The sequence below is a fragment of the Suncus etruscus genome, chromosome 3 (assembly GCF_024139225.1).
Source record: "Suncus etruscus isolate mSunEtr1 chromosome 3, mSunEtr1.pri.cur, whole genome shotgun sequence".
In the NCBI taxonomy this organism is placed as follows: Eukaryota; Metazoa; Chordata; class Mammalia; order Eulipotyphla; family Soricidae; genus Suncus; species Suncus etruscus.
The window spans coordinates 33,135,666-33,154,001 of record NC_064850.1 but is presented as its reverse complement, the minus strand read 5'-3'; the positions used below and the strand labels follow the sequence as shown (position 1 = coordinate 33,154,001).

The 18,336-nt window shown below is 35.3% G+C and overlaps 1 protein-coding gene across 1 annotated transcript in view; it reads left to right on the top strand.

Annotated features, from left to right (window-relative positions):
- The window catches only part of EML5 (EMAP like 5), a 219,618-nt gene that overhangs the window by 13,469 nt on the left and 187,813 nt on the right, over positions 1–18,336 (top strand). Inside the window, exons 2-4 of the mRNA XM_049769917.1 lie at positions 4,026–4,185; positions 13,555–13,653; positions 16,396–16,464. Coding sequence (XP_049625874.1) covers positions 4,026–4,185; positions 13,555–13,653; positions 16,396–16,464 — 328 coding nt within the window. The remainder of the gene's footprint in view (positions 1–4,025; positions 4,186–13,554; positions 13,654–16,395; positions 16,465–18,336) is intronic.

Below are 18,336 nucleotides of genomic sequence, written 5' to 3'. Positions count from 1 at the left end.
GAAGAGTAGTGGTAAGATGTCATAATTCTCACCAAGCTTTAGACCTGCTAATGCTGAGGAGAACCAGTGGCCTGTATCTCATGAATGAGGTGTCCCTACACTCCATGGCCAGAGTACTAACACTCAGTGGGTAAAAACCCAGGGGATCATTGCTAAGTTGCCATTATCAAGTGAATGGAAACCCAGTGGTTTGCAGAGTGCCACTGCTGAGTGGGTTAAGAACACAATGTTATGATGACAATGAGTAGGTGAAAACCTAATGGTATGAATCCCACGAACAAACTGTCCCTGTGTCCCCTGGGCCTGAACAGATGTTGTAAAGCTCCCAGAGAATGAACCTAGGGAAAGAAGCCAGAGATAGAGTGTGGAAGACGGTATTTCCCTCATGATCTTCCAAAGGAAGCTTCAAATATGTTTGGAGACAATCGTCTACCTTTTCTTGACTTTGATGGTGTCTGTTTTTGACCCATTGGATGAACACCTTTGGAGAAGTACCAGAAAAATCAAGAAAATAGAATTTATCACTGGGTCCCAGTTCGGGAGCCAAAGATGTCAGAGCCATGGAACTGTCTTGTTTGTATATATCCTTGGAAAAGAATTTATGAGAACAACAAAGACAAGAGACTATTAAAGACCTCACCTGGAAAAATGGGGTTTCCAATCCCAGGACTATTGGCCAATTCAGGCCACTATGAGGTAAAAGGGAGAAAGAACTCAGCAACTCTAGAGCTCTGAGTGGGAGGTCTGACAACCCAATCAAAGAGACTTTATAAGGTATTGAAGAGACAAGTCAATAGTACAGAGTGATATGCAAAAGGGAATAAAAAAGGGAAAAATGGCTGGAAAATATTAATAGTTGGCTACTGACAACACACAATCCAAAAAAGGAAGATCAGATTGTCTGGACAAGATAAACATGACATGACATTAATCTGGGCCAATATCACCAGCTGTGAAGAGTGGTGGCCAAGTTTCCTCTCCTGAGAAGTAAAAGTAGAAGTTGTCTTCTTGGGGTGTTATTCTGGGCATCATAGTACTTGGAGGAGATAAGCAAATAGAGAGAGCAAATTAGTAGAAGTGTTTCTCAGAAGGAATGAGAATGAATATGAGGAGATACTCAGTTAACTTAGCCCTTTCTGGAAGTATACTCTAAATACTCTAAATTCTCTAAATTCTCTAAACCTCATGTCTGGTAAATATGTTGCTCCAGAGCCATCATATAGAGTGATTTCCTGCTAGTCCGTTTGTACAGTCCATTTCTTACTTTGGGAATTTTTTCTTCTTATGTTGCAACTATTGCACTTCCTGGTTGGCTTACCAGAATATGTCATAGCAGATCTGGCTTCAGGTTCTTGTGAATAGCAAGAAAGATATGATTAAACATGAGATGTCTATTGGGGACATTGGTGGTGGGATATTACAGATTGTTATTTACTCATCCTATCGGTCTAGCTCTGCGGGTTGACTTTTTGTGGGATTAATAGCAGAAATAATGGGTTTAACGAAAGTTCAGCAACAGCAACCTCCATGACTGACATAGCAACACCAACAAAACAACTCCAGTTGACAGTGACATAAACTTAGATGTATAATTGTTTCTCCCTCCCTTAGGTCTTAGTTGTTTCTGCTGATTACTTACACCCTATATAAGTGAAATTTTGTGGGACAAGCCAATCAGATGGCAAATGTCCTATGTAATGAACCAGTAGGGTCGTGTATATAGATGAGTGACAAATTTAGAAGTCTCAATTATCTGGCCTCTCCATTCTTACTTCTTCCATAAGGCATGATCATGAAAATGTGCAGTCATCAACACTAATTTCAGGGTATTTTCATACTTATAAAGGAAAAAAGTGCCTATTAGCAGTCCTCTCCTATTTTCCTCTACCTTCTAACCCTGACAACCTTTTTCTGACCTTATAGATTTGCTTGTTCTGGACATGTCATAAAAATGGATTCATACAGTATGTGGCTTTTAAGGATCTCTTTTCTTTCACTTAATGTAAACTTTTCAAGGATCATCTATGTTGTAAAATGCCACATACCTGTACTTAATTCTATTTTATTCCCAAATAACATTCTACTCCTTGAGTATACCACTTTTATTTATTATATCATTAAATGGGGAAACTTGAGAGTATTTCCATTTTTGACTTTTATGAATAATACTGCTTTTAACACTTGTGTATATGTTTAATATGGATTTACATCTTTATTTTTCTTTACAAAATTTTATGTCTTCAGCAAGTAAAAATAAATTTTCTTTTGTTTCTGTTTCTTTACTAATTACTCTAGCCAGACTATCCAAGGCCATTTGAATGAAATTGACAAAAACTGCATACTTGTCTTATTCCTATACTTAGAGGGAGAACTTTTTAGGCCTTCACTGTAAAATTTAATGTTAGTTTTTTGTTCGTTTTTTGGGAGCACAACTGGTGATGCTCACGGATTACTTTTTTTTTTTTTTTTTTGCTCCCCCCAACCTAGTCCGTGGGGGAACTGGGCATCTGTCACAGCACAGGGATTACTCTTAGCTCTGCACTCAGGAATTACTCCTGGCAATACTCTGGGAACTAACCATGTGGGATGCTGGGGATCAGAGATTGAACCTGAGTATGCTATGTTCAAAGCAAACCCCCTCCCTACCTGCTGTAATCTTGTTCCTACAGTTAGCTTTTATCAGGTTGCCCTTTATCAGGTTGAAGAAATACTTTTTATTTCCTAGTTTCTATAATGAAAATGACTGCATCGTTGTCAAAGTGCTTTTTCCATTTCTATTTAGATGAACACTTGTGGGGATTTTGTCCATTATTTTAAATACAACATTGATTTCCATATGTTGAAACAATATTCAGCTCCCCTTTCTCTCCTTCCCATTTAACTTAGTTTGCCCTAGCTCAAGAATACTATCACAAGACAGAAGCCAAGGAAGAGTCATTTTAGATTTCTCCTTTTTTCCTTAATCCCTGTATCAAATCAGTCGGTTGTTATTTAATACCCACTTCATTTACCATCTATTAATTTATCTTTTACAGTGATGCTAAGAAGTTTATAACCTTGGGCCGGAGTGATGGCACAGCAGTAGGGCATTTGTTTGCCTTGCACGCCGCTGACCTATCATGGACCCCGGCAGTCCCATATGGTCCCCCGAGCCAGGAGCGATTTCTGAGTGCATAGCCAGGAGTAACCCCTGAGTGTCACAGGGTGTGGCCCAAAAAAACAAAAAACATAAAACAAAAAAATAAAAGCTTCCAGTTGAATTTAATAGGGGCTGGAGTGATAGTATGCCAGGTAGGGCACTTGACTTGCATTATTACTACTGACCTGGGTTCAATCCCTGGAACCACATATAGTCCCCCATGTCTTGCCATGAGTGATCCCTAAAGTAAGCCCTGAGAATGATCTGTGTGGCCCAAAAACAAAAATGGAATTTACTATTCTGACCGTATTTGTAGAAAATTTTGTTAAGTAATTTATATATTTTAAATTAAATATTAAATTAAAATATGCATATAAGTAATTTATATTGACATGATTTACATAATATTTACTGTTAGGTCTTGTTTTTAAACACCCATAGATTCTGTGAATTATGGACAGGTTTCCCCCCCCCCTTAAATGAAATTTATAACCTAAGTATTACTATCATAGGAGTGATACTAATAGCTATTTTTGGAACTTAAGATTTGGTCTAATTTTATTCACTAAAAGAATAAAATGAAACAAAGGACTAGTGCCAGATAAAAAAATGACATATGGTAGGGTTGCTGCAGATTTTTATACTGTTGCTCTGCAAATGTCTTGTGAAAGTTTTTTTCTTTAGAAGTTTTCACATACTACATTATGTTAGTATGTGGGCCTATGAAGTTTGTATTATTGATATATTAACTATTAACATGAATATTTATAGAAGTTATTTTATCCAAGATATTTACATTGCAAAAGGTGAGCTTTCTATTGTACACATAAATATATGTACCAAATATTATAAAAATTATATGTCTATTTATTTATTTATTTTGCAGCCTTGCATTGCATCCTGAGCGAGTATTGGTAGCAACAGGACAAGTTGGGAAAGAGCCTTATATCTGTGTTTGGGACTCATATACTGTGCAGACCATATCAATTCTAAAGGATATTCACACGCATGGTATAGCTTGTTTAGCATTCGACTTAGATGGACAGGTTTGTGAATTTTTTCTCTGTTTTTTAAAAGTATGATTTTAAAATGTGTGCTACAAGAAATGGTTGAAAATCTCTCTCAGCATTAAATTGAACAGTTGCTTAAAAGTGTTCACAGGTAGAGATGAGCTAGGTGGATAATACATTTAGGAAAATAAAAAAACAGCAATAACAATTATATTAATAACAGTAAAGTAATAACATTATTGTGTGAAGAACTTTTCAATTGAATTAATTACTAGAATAAAAGAGAGTGTAATTCAGTGGAATAATTCCTAGATGTTTAGAAATATTTACTTATTCTTTTCAGGTAGTATATTTTTATAGGACAAATGGAAACTATCTTAGGAAAATTAAGGTTGTAGTAATTTCTGTATGCACTTAAAGGCTTCTTTTAAAATTATATTTATTGAGGTGCTGGAGAGATAGCACAGTGACAGGGCGTTTGCCTGGCATGCTGCTGACCCGGGACAGACATGGGTTTAATTCCCATTATCCCATATGGTCCCCTGAGCCTGCCAGGAGTGATTTCTGAGCACAGAGCCAGGAGTAACCCCTGATCATTGCTGGGTGTGGCCCCCAAACAAAAAAAAATTATATTTATTGAAAATCTGTAATTACTATAAGAGCTATCTTACATAAAGTCAAAGTTACAAAGGATTCAACATTACAAATAATATTATAAAAAGTTACAAAGGATTCAACATTACAAATAATATTATAATTTCACTTGTAAATCTCCGAAATTACTACCAGTTTTTGTGAATGAATTTAAAAACCTTAAATAATCCTAGAGCTTTTTATGTGCATTGTGGAAATTGTTATACCTAGAACATATTTAGGAAATTTTATGGTGAACTATGCATATATGATTAACTTATAATCCTTAAAATTTTAATTGAAAATTATACTTTAAAATCATTTGAAGGTAGTATATGTGATAATTAGTTTAACTTTTCAAAAATTTTATTCACTTTTCAAATTGTTAAATTAACTTTGTAGATAACAGATTTTACAGAAATAGATTCACAGTGCTCTTATAAGTGATTACCGATAGATGTTTTATTTATTTATAACTGATAAATTGCTTGAGTAATGTAAGTTAATATGATTTATTGATAAGAATCTGATAGTAATAATATAAACCTTAACTGGAAAGTTATGCATTTGGGGAAAATGTGCTGCTTTTAGATTTTGTATTACTGTGTGACAGTGATTGCAGTTATAGAACATGAGTTTTATGTCCTATTTGTTCATATTTTCTGTTTCTTAATTTCCTTATATTGAAATTTCATTTGTTGTCTTAAGATGAGAATAGTGTTCTTTTTGTACTTCAATTGAAATTATATTTTATGAAATATATTCATTTGTTTTTAAACTTATTTGTCAGGATTAGAGAGATAGTATAGGATACGAGGCACTTGCAAATGGCCAAAACTGGTTTACTCCCTGACACTACATATGTTCCTGAGCACCACCAGAAGAGATCCCTCAGCACAGAGCAAGAAGTAAGACCTAAGTACTGCCAGGTGTGACCCAAAAGAACAAAGAACCAAAATCATTTGCCAAATGTGTTATGGAATTCAGGATGCTTTAAGTGTGTCCATATTTACTTTAATAGATAAGACATATATTGATGCTTTCTTAATTTTAAAAATGCTCTTTCTAAATGTGATAAATTACATTGCGAGGAATTTTTTATATAAATATATGTACATATACCCAGACAAAAATTTAGTAGTAGGAAAACTAATTTTATTATGCTAAGTGACTTACAAATTTTTTGTATATTTTATTATCACAGACCATAGAAATGTGTTACTTAAAATATAAGCTCATACAGAACACAGCTATAAGTTATTGCACACATAGTAAGTTCTAGGCATTGTGCTAAGCCTGCTTATTTCCTTAATCCTCACAACAACACTATGAAATAGATATTATCTCTATTTTACAGATAAAGAAACTGAGTCTTAGAGAGGTTAAATAACTTGCCCCCAGGTTACACAGCTAGTAAATGGAGCCAGAGCGGGAACCCAGGTCAGTCACACTCCAAAAGCTTATGTTTTTAGTATATGTGCTATCAAAACTAAAAGCTCATGTTTATAACCACAATGCTCTGTTGCCTCCCAAAAATGGACTTTAGGAGGTTGTTTATATTTCAAAAGGATTCATCCATTTTAAGTGCAGTTAGAGCATGCAAGAAACTGCTACAGATTAAAGATTAAATTCAGAGCATCCCAGGAATTATGAGAAAATGCATTAGGCAAAAATCATTTTGGAATTTAAAAGTTCACTGTCTATAAACTGTTTGAAATACCAATTAGAAAATATTGTTTAACTTTTGAATTTTTTACTAGATTTTAAATGATAATTTATCAATTAAAATTTATTAAATTATTGGATTTCCCAGTTGGAAGAAATGATAAATATTCTTTTTTGACAGTTTACTAAATTGATTGAATATTCAGTTTAATATGGAAATCTGCCTTTTTGAAAATAATTATTTTCTGAAAGGCTATTTACACAAATCCACATCAAACAGAAGTTAAGCTTTTATAGTAAAGTCGAGAAGGGATAGGAGAAGAGGAAGTTTGACTAGTATTTTATCTTGAAAATATAATCATTGCTTATAAAATATATGAAATGCAGTTCTTGTATTTTATAATCTGTTATTAAAATCTGCTTATATTAGAATGAAGTAAGAATGATTAGTAATGAACCAATATTCATTTTTATACCTAATTTTGTCCATTTTTCTTGTTTCTGGGCCACACCCAATAGTACTCAGGGGTTACTCCTGGCTTTTCACTCAGAAATCACTCCTCCTGGCAAGCTTGGAGGACCTAGGTAGCGAAGGCTGCACTACCTCTTTGGCTTCATAATTTTGTCAGCTTAATTCATATACAAAGAAAATAATTTCAGGCCATCTTTGACTTTTGTTGCATGATTACAACGAAAATAAATTTTAGGGACTGGAGAGATAGCACAATGGTTGCATTTGCCTTACACACAGCAGATTTAGGATGAATGGTGGTTCGAATCCCAGCATCTCATATAGTCCCCCATGCCTGCCAGGAGTGATTTCTGAGCACAGTCAGGCGTTACCTGAGTGCTACTGTGTGTAACCCAAAACCAAAAAAAAAAAAAAAAAAAAAAATAGAGTTCACTATTTCAAAGACCTTTCAATTATTTCTAAATATCAAGGCATTTATCTAGTGACCATTAACTTATTCGTAATAGTTTTTTTGTTCTATTACTGTTTCTTCTGTTATTTTTTTTTTTTTTTTGGTTTTTGGTTTTTGGGACACACCCGGCAACACTCAGGGGTTACTTCTGGTTCTATGTTCAGAAATTGCTCCTGGCAGGCTCAGGGGACCATATGGGATGCCAGGATTTGAACCACTGACCTTCTGCATGCAAGACAAACGCCTTACCTCCATGCTATCTCTCCAGCCCCTTTTTTTGTTATTCTTACATACTATCTTCTGAAGGCTTATTCTATAGTTTGACCATTATTAACTCTAATAAATTCTGCATGCTTGGCAAATTGTGCAATTTATCTTTGTAATAATGTACAACTTATAAAATGAACCCATTAATTTAGACTCCCCTTTAAAATTTATATATAATTTTATATGTTTATATATAAATTTTACTTATAAAAATTCCCCGTTTTACATACACCACAAAAGGACCTAGGGGAGAGTAAACGAACATGTATGGATTCTGTAGTTATTCCTATGACAATATATTTCAAGGGCAGAGAAACCATGTATCTCTTAGGCCAAGGGAATTTTCTTTCTAATCTCTCCAATATTTACTGTGTCTATGCAGGGAAAAAAAAGAAGCAGCACAAAGTAATTTTTTTTTGGTTTTGTTATTGTTGTTGTGGGTTTTTGGGGTGTGTGTGTTTGGGTCACACCCGGCAGCGCTCAGGGGTTATTCCTGGCTGTACGCTCAGAAATTGCTCCCGGCAGGCATGGGGGACCGCTGGGATTCGAACCACTGACCTTCTGCATGGAAGGCAAATGTCTTACCTCCATGCTATCTCTCCGGCCCCATTTTTTTTTTCATTTTTTGTGCTTTGTTTTGTTTTTATTTCAGGACTGTGGTTATTGTGTGGTGGTTGCCTTTATTGCTATGGTGCTTTTTGGATTTTTTGTTTGAATTTTTTTGTATTGTTATGTTTCTCTTCCTTTTTCCCTTCTCTTAAATTAATATTTATAGCCTCTAGAAGGACTCCGCCCATTTTTTGCGTGTTTGATTTTTGCCTCATTTTATTTTTTTCTTTCTTTCAAACAGAACCACATTACTTGAACCATCTTGTTCTGCCTCACAAATTGAGGGGGGAATAGTGGAGGGTACCAAGACCAAACAGTTATATGATCGTTAAGTGGTAATAAAAAATAATCAGACTTAAACACCAATTCCAAACCCAATGACAGCAGAATCAATACCCAATCTACAACAAGCTAGACACAGAGGGGACCAATTATACTAGCAGCCCGGGGTGTAAATGAAGGGAATATGGGATGCATGCTGGGAACAGGGGTGGAGGGAGGACAACTTTGGTGGTGGGAATTCCCCTGATTCAATGTCACTATGCACCTAAAATATTACTGTGAAAGATATGTAAGCCACTTTGGTCAAAATAAAAATTATTATTATAATAAAAAAAATTCTCCTGTTTTAAAGGTACATTAAAAATCTTTTTAATATAAGATTACTTTTGAAGTTTTACATTAAAAGTAATATATCTAAAAATTACTTTTTAGTATTTGGATGTGTTTTGCAATTGCAGGAATTAATGGGATGCATCTAGTTGTGTATTAGGATGTTTTTTTTTTTCCTAAGTACTTAGTGTCATTAACAGTATTTTATAAATATTTCTAATTCAGGGGCTTGAGCATAGTACATGGGTAGAATGATTTGCCTTACACACAGCTGACTTGGCTTTGATCCCTGGCATCCCATATGGACCCCACACCTCCAGGAGTAATTCCTAAGCACAGAGCCAAGAGTAACCCCTGAACACTACTGGGTGTGGCCCCAAACAAACAAACAAACAAACAAAAACCAAAATTCTAATTCAATGGAAACAACCTAGATTTTGTTTAGAATTAAGACTAGATAGGCATTTATGAAGACTGATAAAAGCATCTTGTATTTTTTTTTCTCTATTGCTTCTTAGTTATCGTTAAAGGAAATTTTGTTTTTGTCTGCTTAACTTTTTTTTTAGAAGCCTTTTCTTTCACTTACTATTTCCAGATGATTATCTCTGTTAATGATGTTAGCTCTAAGCAACTTTCTTTGAATGTCACATATATAGTGATATGTAAGTATATACAGATATATACAGCAAGATTATAGATTTATTAATATCTATATAGAGAATAGATTTTGACATATCATATATTACTCACTTAAAATTTAACTCTCCTTTTTCCCCAGCAGTCAAATAACTAGTTCAAGGGACTAGAGAGAGAGTACAATGGGTAGGGTGCTTGTCTTGCACACAGCCAACCTGAGTTTGATTCCCAGGTTCCTGTATTGTCCTGAGACCCAACAGAAATAAGTTTTGAGCACTGTCTATTATAATCCCTAAATCAAACTGAACAAAATCAACTGAAATAAAAAACTAGACTTACTCAGGATCTGTAAATCCTAGTTAATTTAGTCTCTCTGAATTCTATGCTCACGCTTCTCAAATCAAATCAGATGGGGTCGGAGATATAGCATGAAAAAAGGGTGTTTTGCCTTGCATGCAGAAGGTTGGTAGTTAGACTCTCGGCATCCAATATGCTCTCCCGAGCCTGCCAGAAATCTAAGCGATTTCTGAGCGTAGAGCCAGGAGTAACCCCTGAGCCCTGCCGGGTGTAACCCAAAAATCAAAAGTAAACAAAACAAAACAAAAATAAGCAAGTCAGCTGGATTCCACCTTTTGTGATAAGTGTCATAACTGACCATTGATGAAATCTAGGACAGTTTCAGAACCCATTTTATTTATTTCTCCCTCATTCAGCTCCACATACTTCATGTCCTGTTAAGTATGTCTGAAAATATTTGTTTCATGTAATATTCTAGTTGTTGATTGTAAAGGGGTAAGTCGAGACACTTGTATTTCTCACTTCTTAGCTAGATGTTTCTCTTTTATGTTTTCTAAAATTATCTTAATTTAATTTTCATTTCTTTTTTCAACTTTATTCATTATTTTCTTCTGCAGTCTTCCATTGAGTTTTAAATTTTATATCTTATTTTTCTTTTTTTTTTTTTTTTTTTTTGCTTTTTGGGCCACACCCGGTGACGCTCAGGGGTTACTCCTGGCTATGCGCTCAGAAGTCGCTCCTGGCTTGGGGGACCATATGGGACGCCGGGGGATCGAACCGTGGTCCGTCCTAGGGTAGCGCAGGTAAGGCAGGCACCTTACCTTTAGCGCCACCGCCCGGCCCCTATATCTTATTTTTCATTTATTACATATTGCTGATTTTTTCAAATATGTTTGTATCTTTTTTGTAGTCTTTGCATATATGAAGATATTTTGAAATCTTTTTTTGATATTTTGAAATCTTAATTTTATTCTATTATTCACATTAATTTTATTAACTGATCATTCCAATGTATTTTGTTTGGAAGTACTTAATTTGCTTTGTGTCTCACACATAAACCCTTATTTTCTATTATTGTGGAGTGGGATATATTGTTTATTTATTTCAAATTATATCTTTACTGATTTACTACCCAGAGAAATCCCTGAAGAGCTTAATTTCAGTCCTCCACATAGGATTTGCTTGAATATATCTAGCTAATTTATATTTTCCTGCTGCAGTTTTGAAGATGCTCATCAAATTGACCCTGTGCTGTAAATTGTAATCGTTTTTCTTTTTCTTTTCTTTTTTCCTTTTTTGTTTTGGGGCCACACCCAGTAACACTACTGGCTATGCACTCAGAAATTGCTCCTGGCTTAGGGGACCATACGGGACACTGGGGGATCGAACTGTGGTCCATCCTAGGTTAGCTTATACAAGGCAAATGCCCTACTGCTGCGCCACTGCTCCAGCCCCTGTAATTGGTTTTTCTTGCCATCTAGTGACTTTATTAATAGTGTTCCACTTTTAGAAAGATGCTAAACTAAAATGTAGTGTGAAGTTTTGGAAACAATATCTATTTTGGGGGCTTGGGTGATAATACAGTGCTTGCCTTGCATGTGATTCACCTGGGTTTGGTCTCTGGCATCCTATATGGTCCTCCAAGCAAAGTCTGGAATGATTCCTGAGTAGAGTCAGGAATAAGCTTTGAGCATCACTGGGTATGATCCAAAAACTAAAAAAAATAAGGCAACCCCAATATTAATTTATTTGTTGTGTTTTTGAGCCCCACAATATCCATTTCTGTTGATGCAGTTCTTCTTATGTGGCATCCAAGACTGAGCATCAGTGGCACACACTGCCAGATTGGACATCCAAGTGTGAACCACTGATGTGTGTGCCAGCATTAACATGTTAAAGACCCTGTAATGCCTTATAACATTCTATGAAAAACTGTACTTGAAAGGTTCATGGTTAATATAGATATAACTCCTCCAATTGTGTGAAGCTTGTGTATGGCTATAAAATTTCACTCCTTGTTTGTAGCTTTCCCAGGTTCGATCCCAGACACCCCAGTTTTGCTCCCCAATGCTCATCTAGAAGTGACCCCTGAGTGCAGAGCCAAGGAGTAAATAGGCACTAAGCAATACCAGGTGTGTCCCCCAAACCATAAGCAATAAACGGTTTTTAAGGAAGGGACCAAAGAGAGTTCAGCACTAAAGTGCAAACTTTTTTTTTTTTTTTTGGTTTTTGGGCCACACCCAGCATTGCTCAGGGGTTACTCCTGGCTGTCTGCTCTGAAATAGCTCCTGGCAGGCACAGGGGTCCCTATGGGACACCGGGATTCGAACCAACCACCTTTGGTCCTGGATCGGCTGCTTGCAGGGCAAACACCTCTGTGCTATCTCTCCGGGCCCTAGAGTGCAAACTTAACTAGAGTTAAATTGCATGTAGCTGACCTCAGGAAAGCCACTAAGCACTAAGCTGGAAGTGTTTCCTGAGCCATCCCATGTATGGCCAAAGGAATTTTTTTCAGGTGGTTAAAGAGATAATACAGCAGGTAGAGAATTTGCCTTGCATATAGCTGACCTGGGTTCAATCCCTAGCATCAAATCCCCTAAATTCACCTGGAGTAATTCCTGAGAGCTAGAAGTAACCCTTAAGCATTGCCAGGTATAGCCTCAAAACAAACAAAAACAAAAATATTTTTTCAGGGAGGATTTTCTTACCTTTTGTGTATTGCCATCCCTTCTTTAGTGTGGGGTGGGGTAGTTAATTCTAAAGTGGTCTTCTTGGTTTTCCCTTATTCTATTCTTACGAGTTTGTAACATAAACATCAGATTTATGGAGAGGAGAGTTAAAGTGAATGTAGGAGCTCTCTTAGTTTCCAGAATTCCTTGATTGAATCACTGTGTTCTAGATTTCTTAATTTCTGGACAATTTAGCAATGTATTTAAAAAGATGTTTTAAGGGCTAGAGAAATAGTATAGGGGTTAGGGCATATATTCTGCACGCTGCCAACCTGGTTTTTGAGCTCCAGCATTACTTAGTCCTACCAGCATCATTGGGTACAGTTCTGGAGGCCTGCAAGCACTGAGTGGCCCTGGGGCCCCATTTATCTGGACAAAACAGGGTCTCTAAGGAGCACCATCTTTTCCAGGCCTTGAAGTAAATTAACTGCCAACCTGGTTGGCAAAAAATCATTGAAAGTGGCCCACTGAGCACTACTGTTTGTGTGGCTCCATAAAATAAAGTAAAATAAAATGAATTTGGTTTGGGGGGTTGTTTTTTTTGGGGTGACACACCTAGCAGCAATCAGGGGTTACTCCTGGCTCTGTCCTCAGAAATCACTCCTTGCAGGCTCAGGGAACCATATGAGGTACCAGGAACCAAATCTGGGTCCTTTCCAGGTCAACTGCATGCAAGGCTAATAATGCCTTGCCGCTGTGCCATCGCTCTGGCCCCTAATTTGTTTTGATAATTTGTTCTATCGTTTTTTAGTTTGGGGGATGCAAGATTTAGAGTATTTTTTATCATTATACTGTTATAAATGGAAATCTTTGTCCTGTTTCTTAATGTGAAGAACTATACATATATGCGAATATTAACAAAAGTAAATTGGATTAATTCAATTGGATGAATGTATCCAGTCTTTTCCTGTTAGGTTCATAAAACATAATTATGAGCTTTGAATTTTATGTCCATGAGTAGAATTTATTGTCGCTTATAATTTAGTTCCTCTTTGATGTGTTTGCTTTTTTATTCTTTCCTGGACATAATTCAGCGCTTGGTTTCAGTGGGACTTGATTCAAAGAATGCGATTTGTGTTTGGGATTGGAAAAGAGGAAAATTGTTATCTACGGCACCTGGTCATACAGATAGAGTAAGTACTATTTTTTTTAAAGGAGTTTCTGCTAGATGCTAAATGGGAAAAATAGGGATTTTTATATATCTGCATTTTGTTACTACTAGATTGTCCATATGAAATTAGAAATTTAAAGTATAATTATAAACACACATAGAATTTTAGAATGAGTTTTATTTAGAAACATGTCTTGATATATATAGTGTTCACCATAGTTTTAGTCCAGTATTACTTCTTCAAATTATTTTCATTTAAAAGTTGTATGGTTTCTACGGGGCCGGCGAAGTGGCGCTAGAGGTAAGGTGTCTTGCCTTGCAAGCGATAGCCAAGGAAGGACTGTGGTTTGATCCCCTGGCGTTCCATATGGTCCCCCCAAGCCAGGAGTAACCCCTGAACATCAAACGGGTGCCCCCCCCAAAATAAAGTAGTATGGTTTCTGCCTAGTGTCTGTTTAGTTTGATTTGCCACTAATTTATTACACATGTATTTGTAAAATATACACACATATGTTTATATGTAACATGTATATATTTATAATACATATATATTTATAATACATATGTATTAATAAATACATATGTATTTAAGTTATGTAAAATTGATGTTGAATGGTTAAGTTTAAAATCATATTTAGTATTAATGTATCTTACTTTGAAGATGTCGAACTATATTCCTTACTTCAAGTTATATAAAATGAGCATAAAGAACACGTAGTTTTTAAATTTATTATTGTACTACTTGTATAAACAAACTTTAAGATGCTTATCATAATTTTTTATTATATCATTTTGTGTGTGTGTTGTAAAATCCTAATATAAACAAGCACAGGATATAATGACTATTTGGAGGCAGTCTATGAATATCTAAAATTTGAATAGAAAACTTTGTGTTTATTGCATTTTGGAAAACTTGCTGTATATATTTACCTATAATTTAGATAATTATAAAAGTAATGGTATAGCTTATTAGTTCTATTATATATTTGCTAAGTAAAACATTTCATACATGATTATGTAGGATTAGTAAATAGACCAATTATTCTGGAAAAATGATAGTGTCTATCAGAATCTGGGTAGGGGTGACTTCCATGCAGTGCTTAAGAAGCCTGGGAACTATACACAGTGATAGGTAATCTCTCTGTCCTGCACTTGACCAGCTAGTGCAGTGCTACTTCACTTCAGTGGTATTGGGATTCTAGGAGTACAGAGTAGTGCTTAGGGCCCACCAGGACCATAACATGTAAACCTTGGGGGAGACAAGGCCATCCAATACCAGGGATTGAATTTATGGCCTAGTGCTTGTATGCCCTGTAACCCTTTAAGCTATCTCCCTGGCTCCTCCTCAGTATTTTTAAAGTATAGTTGCATCAATGTTTTTCATATAATCTATATTATGGTAATTTGTTAAGCATTAACTTTAAGACATATTATTTCTTCATTATTGCTGAAAAAGTCACTTTGTATATGTGTAGAGGTAATACGTATCTTAGGTGAAAAATGCAGACTGGTGTGAGAGAAACTTGGTACAGGTGGTAAGGATGTGACTTTGCATATGCATGCCAGAATCTGATTCCTAGCACTATCTGGATCTGAGTACCACCTGTGTAGTTCTGGTATCTCCTCAGCACCCACCAGATCTAAGCTGGCATCCATTAATTATGCATCACTGAGGGTGGTCCTCACACACTGATAAGTGTGTCTTTTATTTTAATAGTCTACTGATAAAAAGAAACCACTATATAGCAGATTGATTTTATGCTGCTAAATTATTGTTCAAATGTTCATTTTATTTTATTATTGAAATATGTATCTAATTCATTTTTCTTTCAACTGGTTTTTTCCTAGTTTGTATGTTTTGTATGTATGTTTGTATGTATATATGTTTTGTATGTATTTAGAAGTTATGGAATATTAGAAAAGAATGAAGCCTGACTATCTCCAAAATTTAAATATGTTAGTTTTGTTGACCCTCAAATAATGCAGACAAAAGTCTAAAAGCAGATAAGCAGATTTTTTTCTGAAATAAATCTCTAAGCCAAGTATGTAAGTACTTACATGTGATATAAAATAATATAGACTGTTCTGTATTTCTATATTATTAAGTATATGTTCCTGAAGTATCTTTTCTTTTTAGAAATTGCAGTTAAGACATTCTTGTTATTTATGATCCAAAAAAAATTATTGGATTTATTGAAAGACAAGATTTAAATCATTGATAGGGTGATTCATGTCTTGCATAATGAGGCACTGGATTTTATATCCAGTATTGCAAACATAAAATAAATAAACATTAGATTTGTCATTTTCCATTCTATTAAGTTGTTTCATAAAGTCATAATACTAAGAAATAATTTTATTCCTTATTATTTACATATTTACTTTATTAAATTTAAAGAGTATTATTCAATTTATGTGTATTTTATTATTTAGCATATTATAGTATTTTATTATTATTTACTATTATCTTATTGATAGGAGTATTGAGGCTAGTAGTCTTTTGTTTTTGTTTGTTTTGTTTTTGGGTCACATCCAGAAATTCTCAGGGGTAACTCCTGGCTCTGCATTCAGAAATCACTCCTGCGGTGCTCAGGGGATCGTAGGGGATTCCAGGAATCAAACTGGGGTCGGCCATGTACAAGGCAAACAAACACCCTACCTGCTGAACTATCACTTTGAACTTAAGGGGCTATTAGTCTTTTAAACACAAGTGTTAAATGCTTGTGCAAATACTACTTTAACTGTGACTCTTATTTGTTTACAGATATTTGATATTTCTTGGGATATGTACCAGCCAAATAAACTTGTCAGCTGTGGTGTAAAGCATATCAAGGTACTTCTAAACATATAAAAAGAGTGTTGTTTTATAATAGTCATGTTCATTTATTTTTGCAGCTTAACACATGCCATAGTATTTACAATTTAGGACAGTTTTAGGATTTTGACAATAGTTTTTACAATGCGAGTGTTTTTGTGTCCATATGTTCAGACTGATATATTTATTATGTAGTTATTATGTGTCAGGTACTGCAAAGGATATAGGTATGAATAAATAAAATTATAGAATTATAAAAATAATTGCTTCCATGAAGGAATTCAGGAATTCAGTGTTGTGAAATAGCTTTATGTATTCATCGTGTTCCTTTATGCTTTACTCATATGATAAAATGTAAGAGTAGGAAACTCAGTGGACTTAGTGGGGTTTTTTTTGGGGGGGCCACACCTGTTTGATGCTCAGGGGTTACTCCTGGCTATGCGCTCAGAAATCGCTCCTGGCTTGGGGGGGTCCATATGGGAGGCTGGGGGATTGAACCATGGTCCATCCTACGCTAGCGCTTGCAAGGCAGACACCTTACCTCTAGCGCCACCTTCCCGGCCCCGGACTTATTGGTTTTTATATGCAGAGAAGAGTGATACAGTAGAGAACATGGATAGAGTTGAATTTCCACATGATGATAGCAGCTGGAGCTGAACTCAGATGTCCCTTTGATTTTTATTATTTTCCACATCTTAACCCTGTGAGCACTGCTACTCCACATAGAGAGTTGGTGACCCAGTATGGCAGTCAGCATTGAGATGCTACCATGGTGCGAGCTGAGGGTCAGTTCTCTGAAAGTATTATCTTTTTCTTTCTATGGTTTCTGCTTGATCATTGTTTGCTTATTAAGATTCTGGGTTTTTTTTAATTGTTTTAATATAGGTTTTGACGGACAGGTAATTGTGAGGCTGATTTTTATATTTTTAGCTGCTTTTAAACTATGGATACAAATTGAAATAATAGTAATTGATTTACTGATCTAACAGTTTGTTTTAAGGTAATTCCTAGAGATGTTCTATGTTCACATACTTTCTTTTGTGATGCTCACATCCACATTTTTCCCAGTGCATCATTAGCTACAGCTGCAATTTTTTTCTTTTTGATATTATGATTCTGGTTTGACAGGTGATTAGTGTTGAGTCTTCATTTTGAAATGCATATTTGACAGTGAATTTTTTTTTTCTTTGGCTTCACTCACATGTGCTCAGGACAGCAAAAGTCTTTTATTCTAGGCTGATGGCAATTAGTATAAATACTGGAAAGGTAGAAATAGTAAACCCTGTTCTTTGAGCCATGTACTTGATATAGATAAAGTGGCTAATAAATTAATAAAGTAATTATTAAAGATATTTTACTGCTGTTCATTATTGCTAATAAAGCTAAAGAATTGTTTACCAAAGTGGTGGTTACTGTCCTGGAGGGGTGCTAGAACAGTGGGAGGGGGGAATTAGCAGCTTTTGGTGCATTTAAGGATATGCTTTTTTGTTTGTTTAAAGTAGATTCCAAGGGTGCTAATAGTATTGTTTTTGTAAAGGGGGCAATAAGCAAAAGGTTTGGGAACCTCTGCACTAAAGGTGTCATTTCAGGTTTAAAAACAAACAGCCACAAAACATTCATCTTTTTTCTTAAACTAAAACACAGTATTGTTTTTTTTAATAAGTCTCCTCTTTCAGTAGGGGCTGTGAATAGTAGTGTATAGCTCTTTTTGCAGTATGTGAGGAAACCAAGACAGACATAATCTAGACCTATTCTGAACAATACAGTAGCAACTAGCCTTGTTTATATATTTAAACCAATGTAAAATTCAATTATTCTAACATCTCTGTTGTCAGACTGGCAATCCTATTTGAAATGTGTAAGCACCATGTACTTTCTAATTGCTATTCT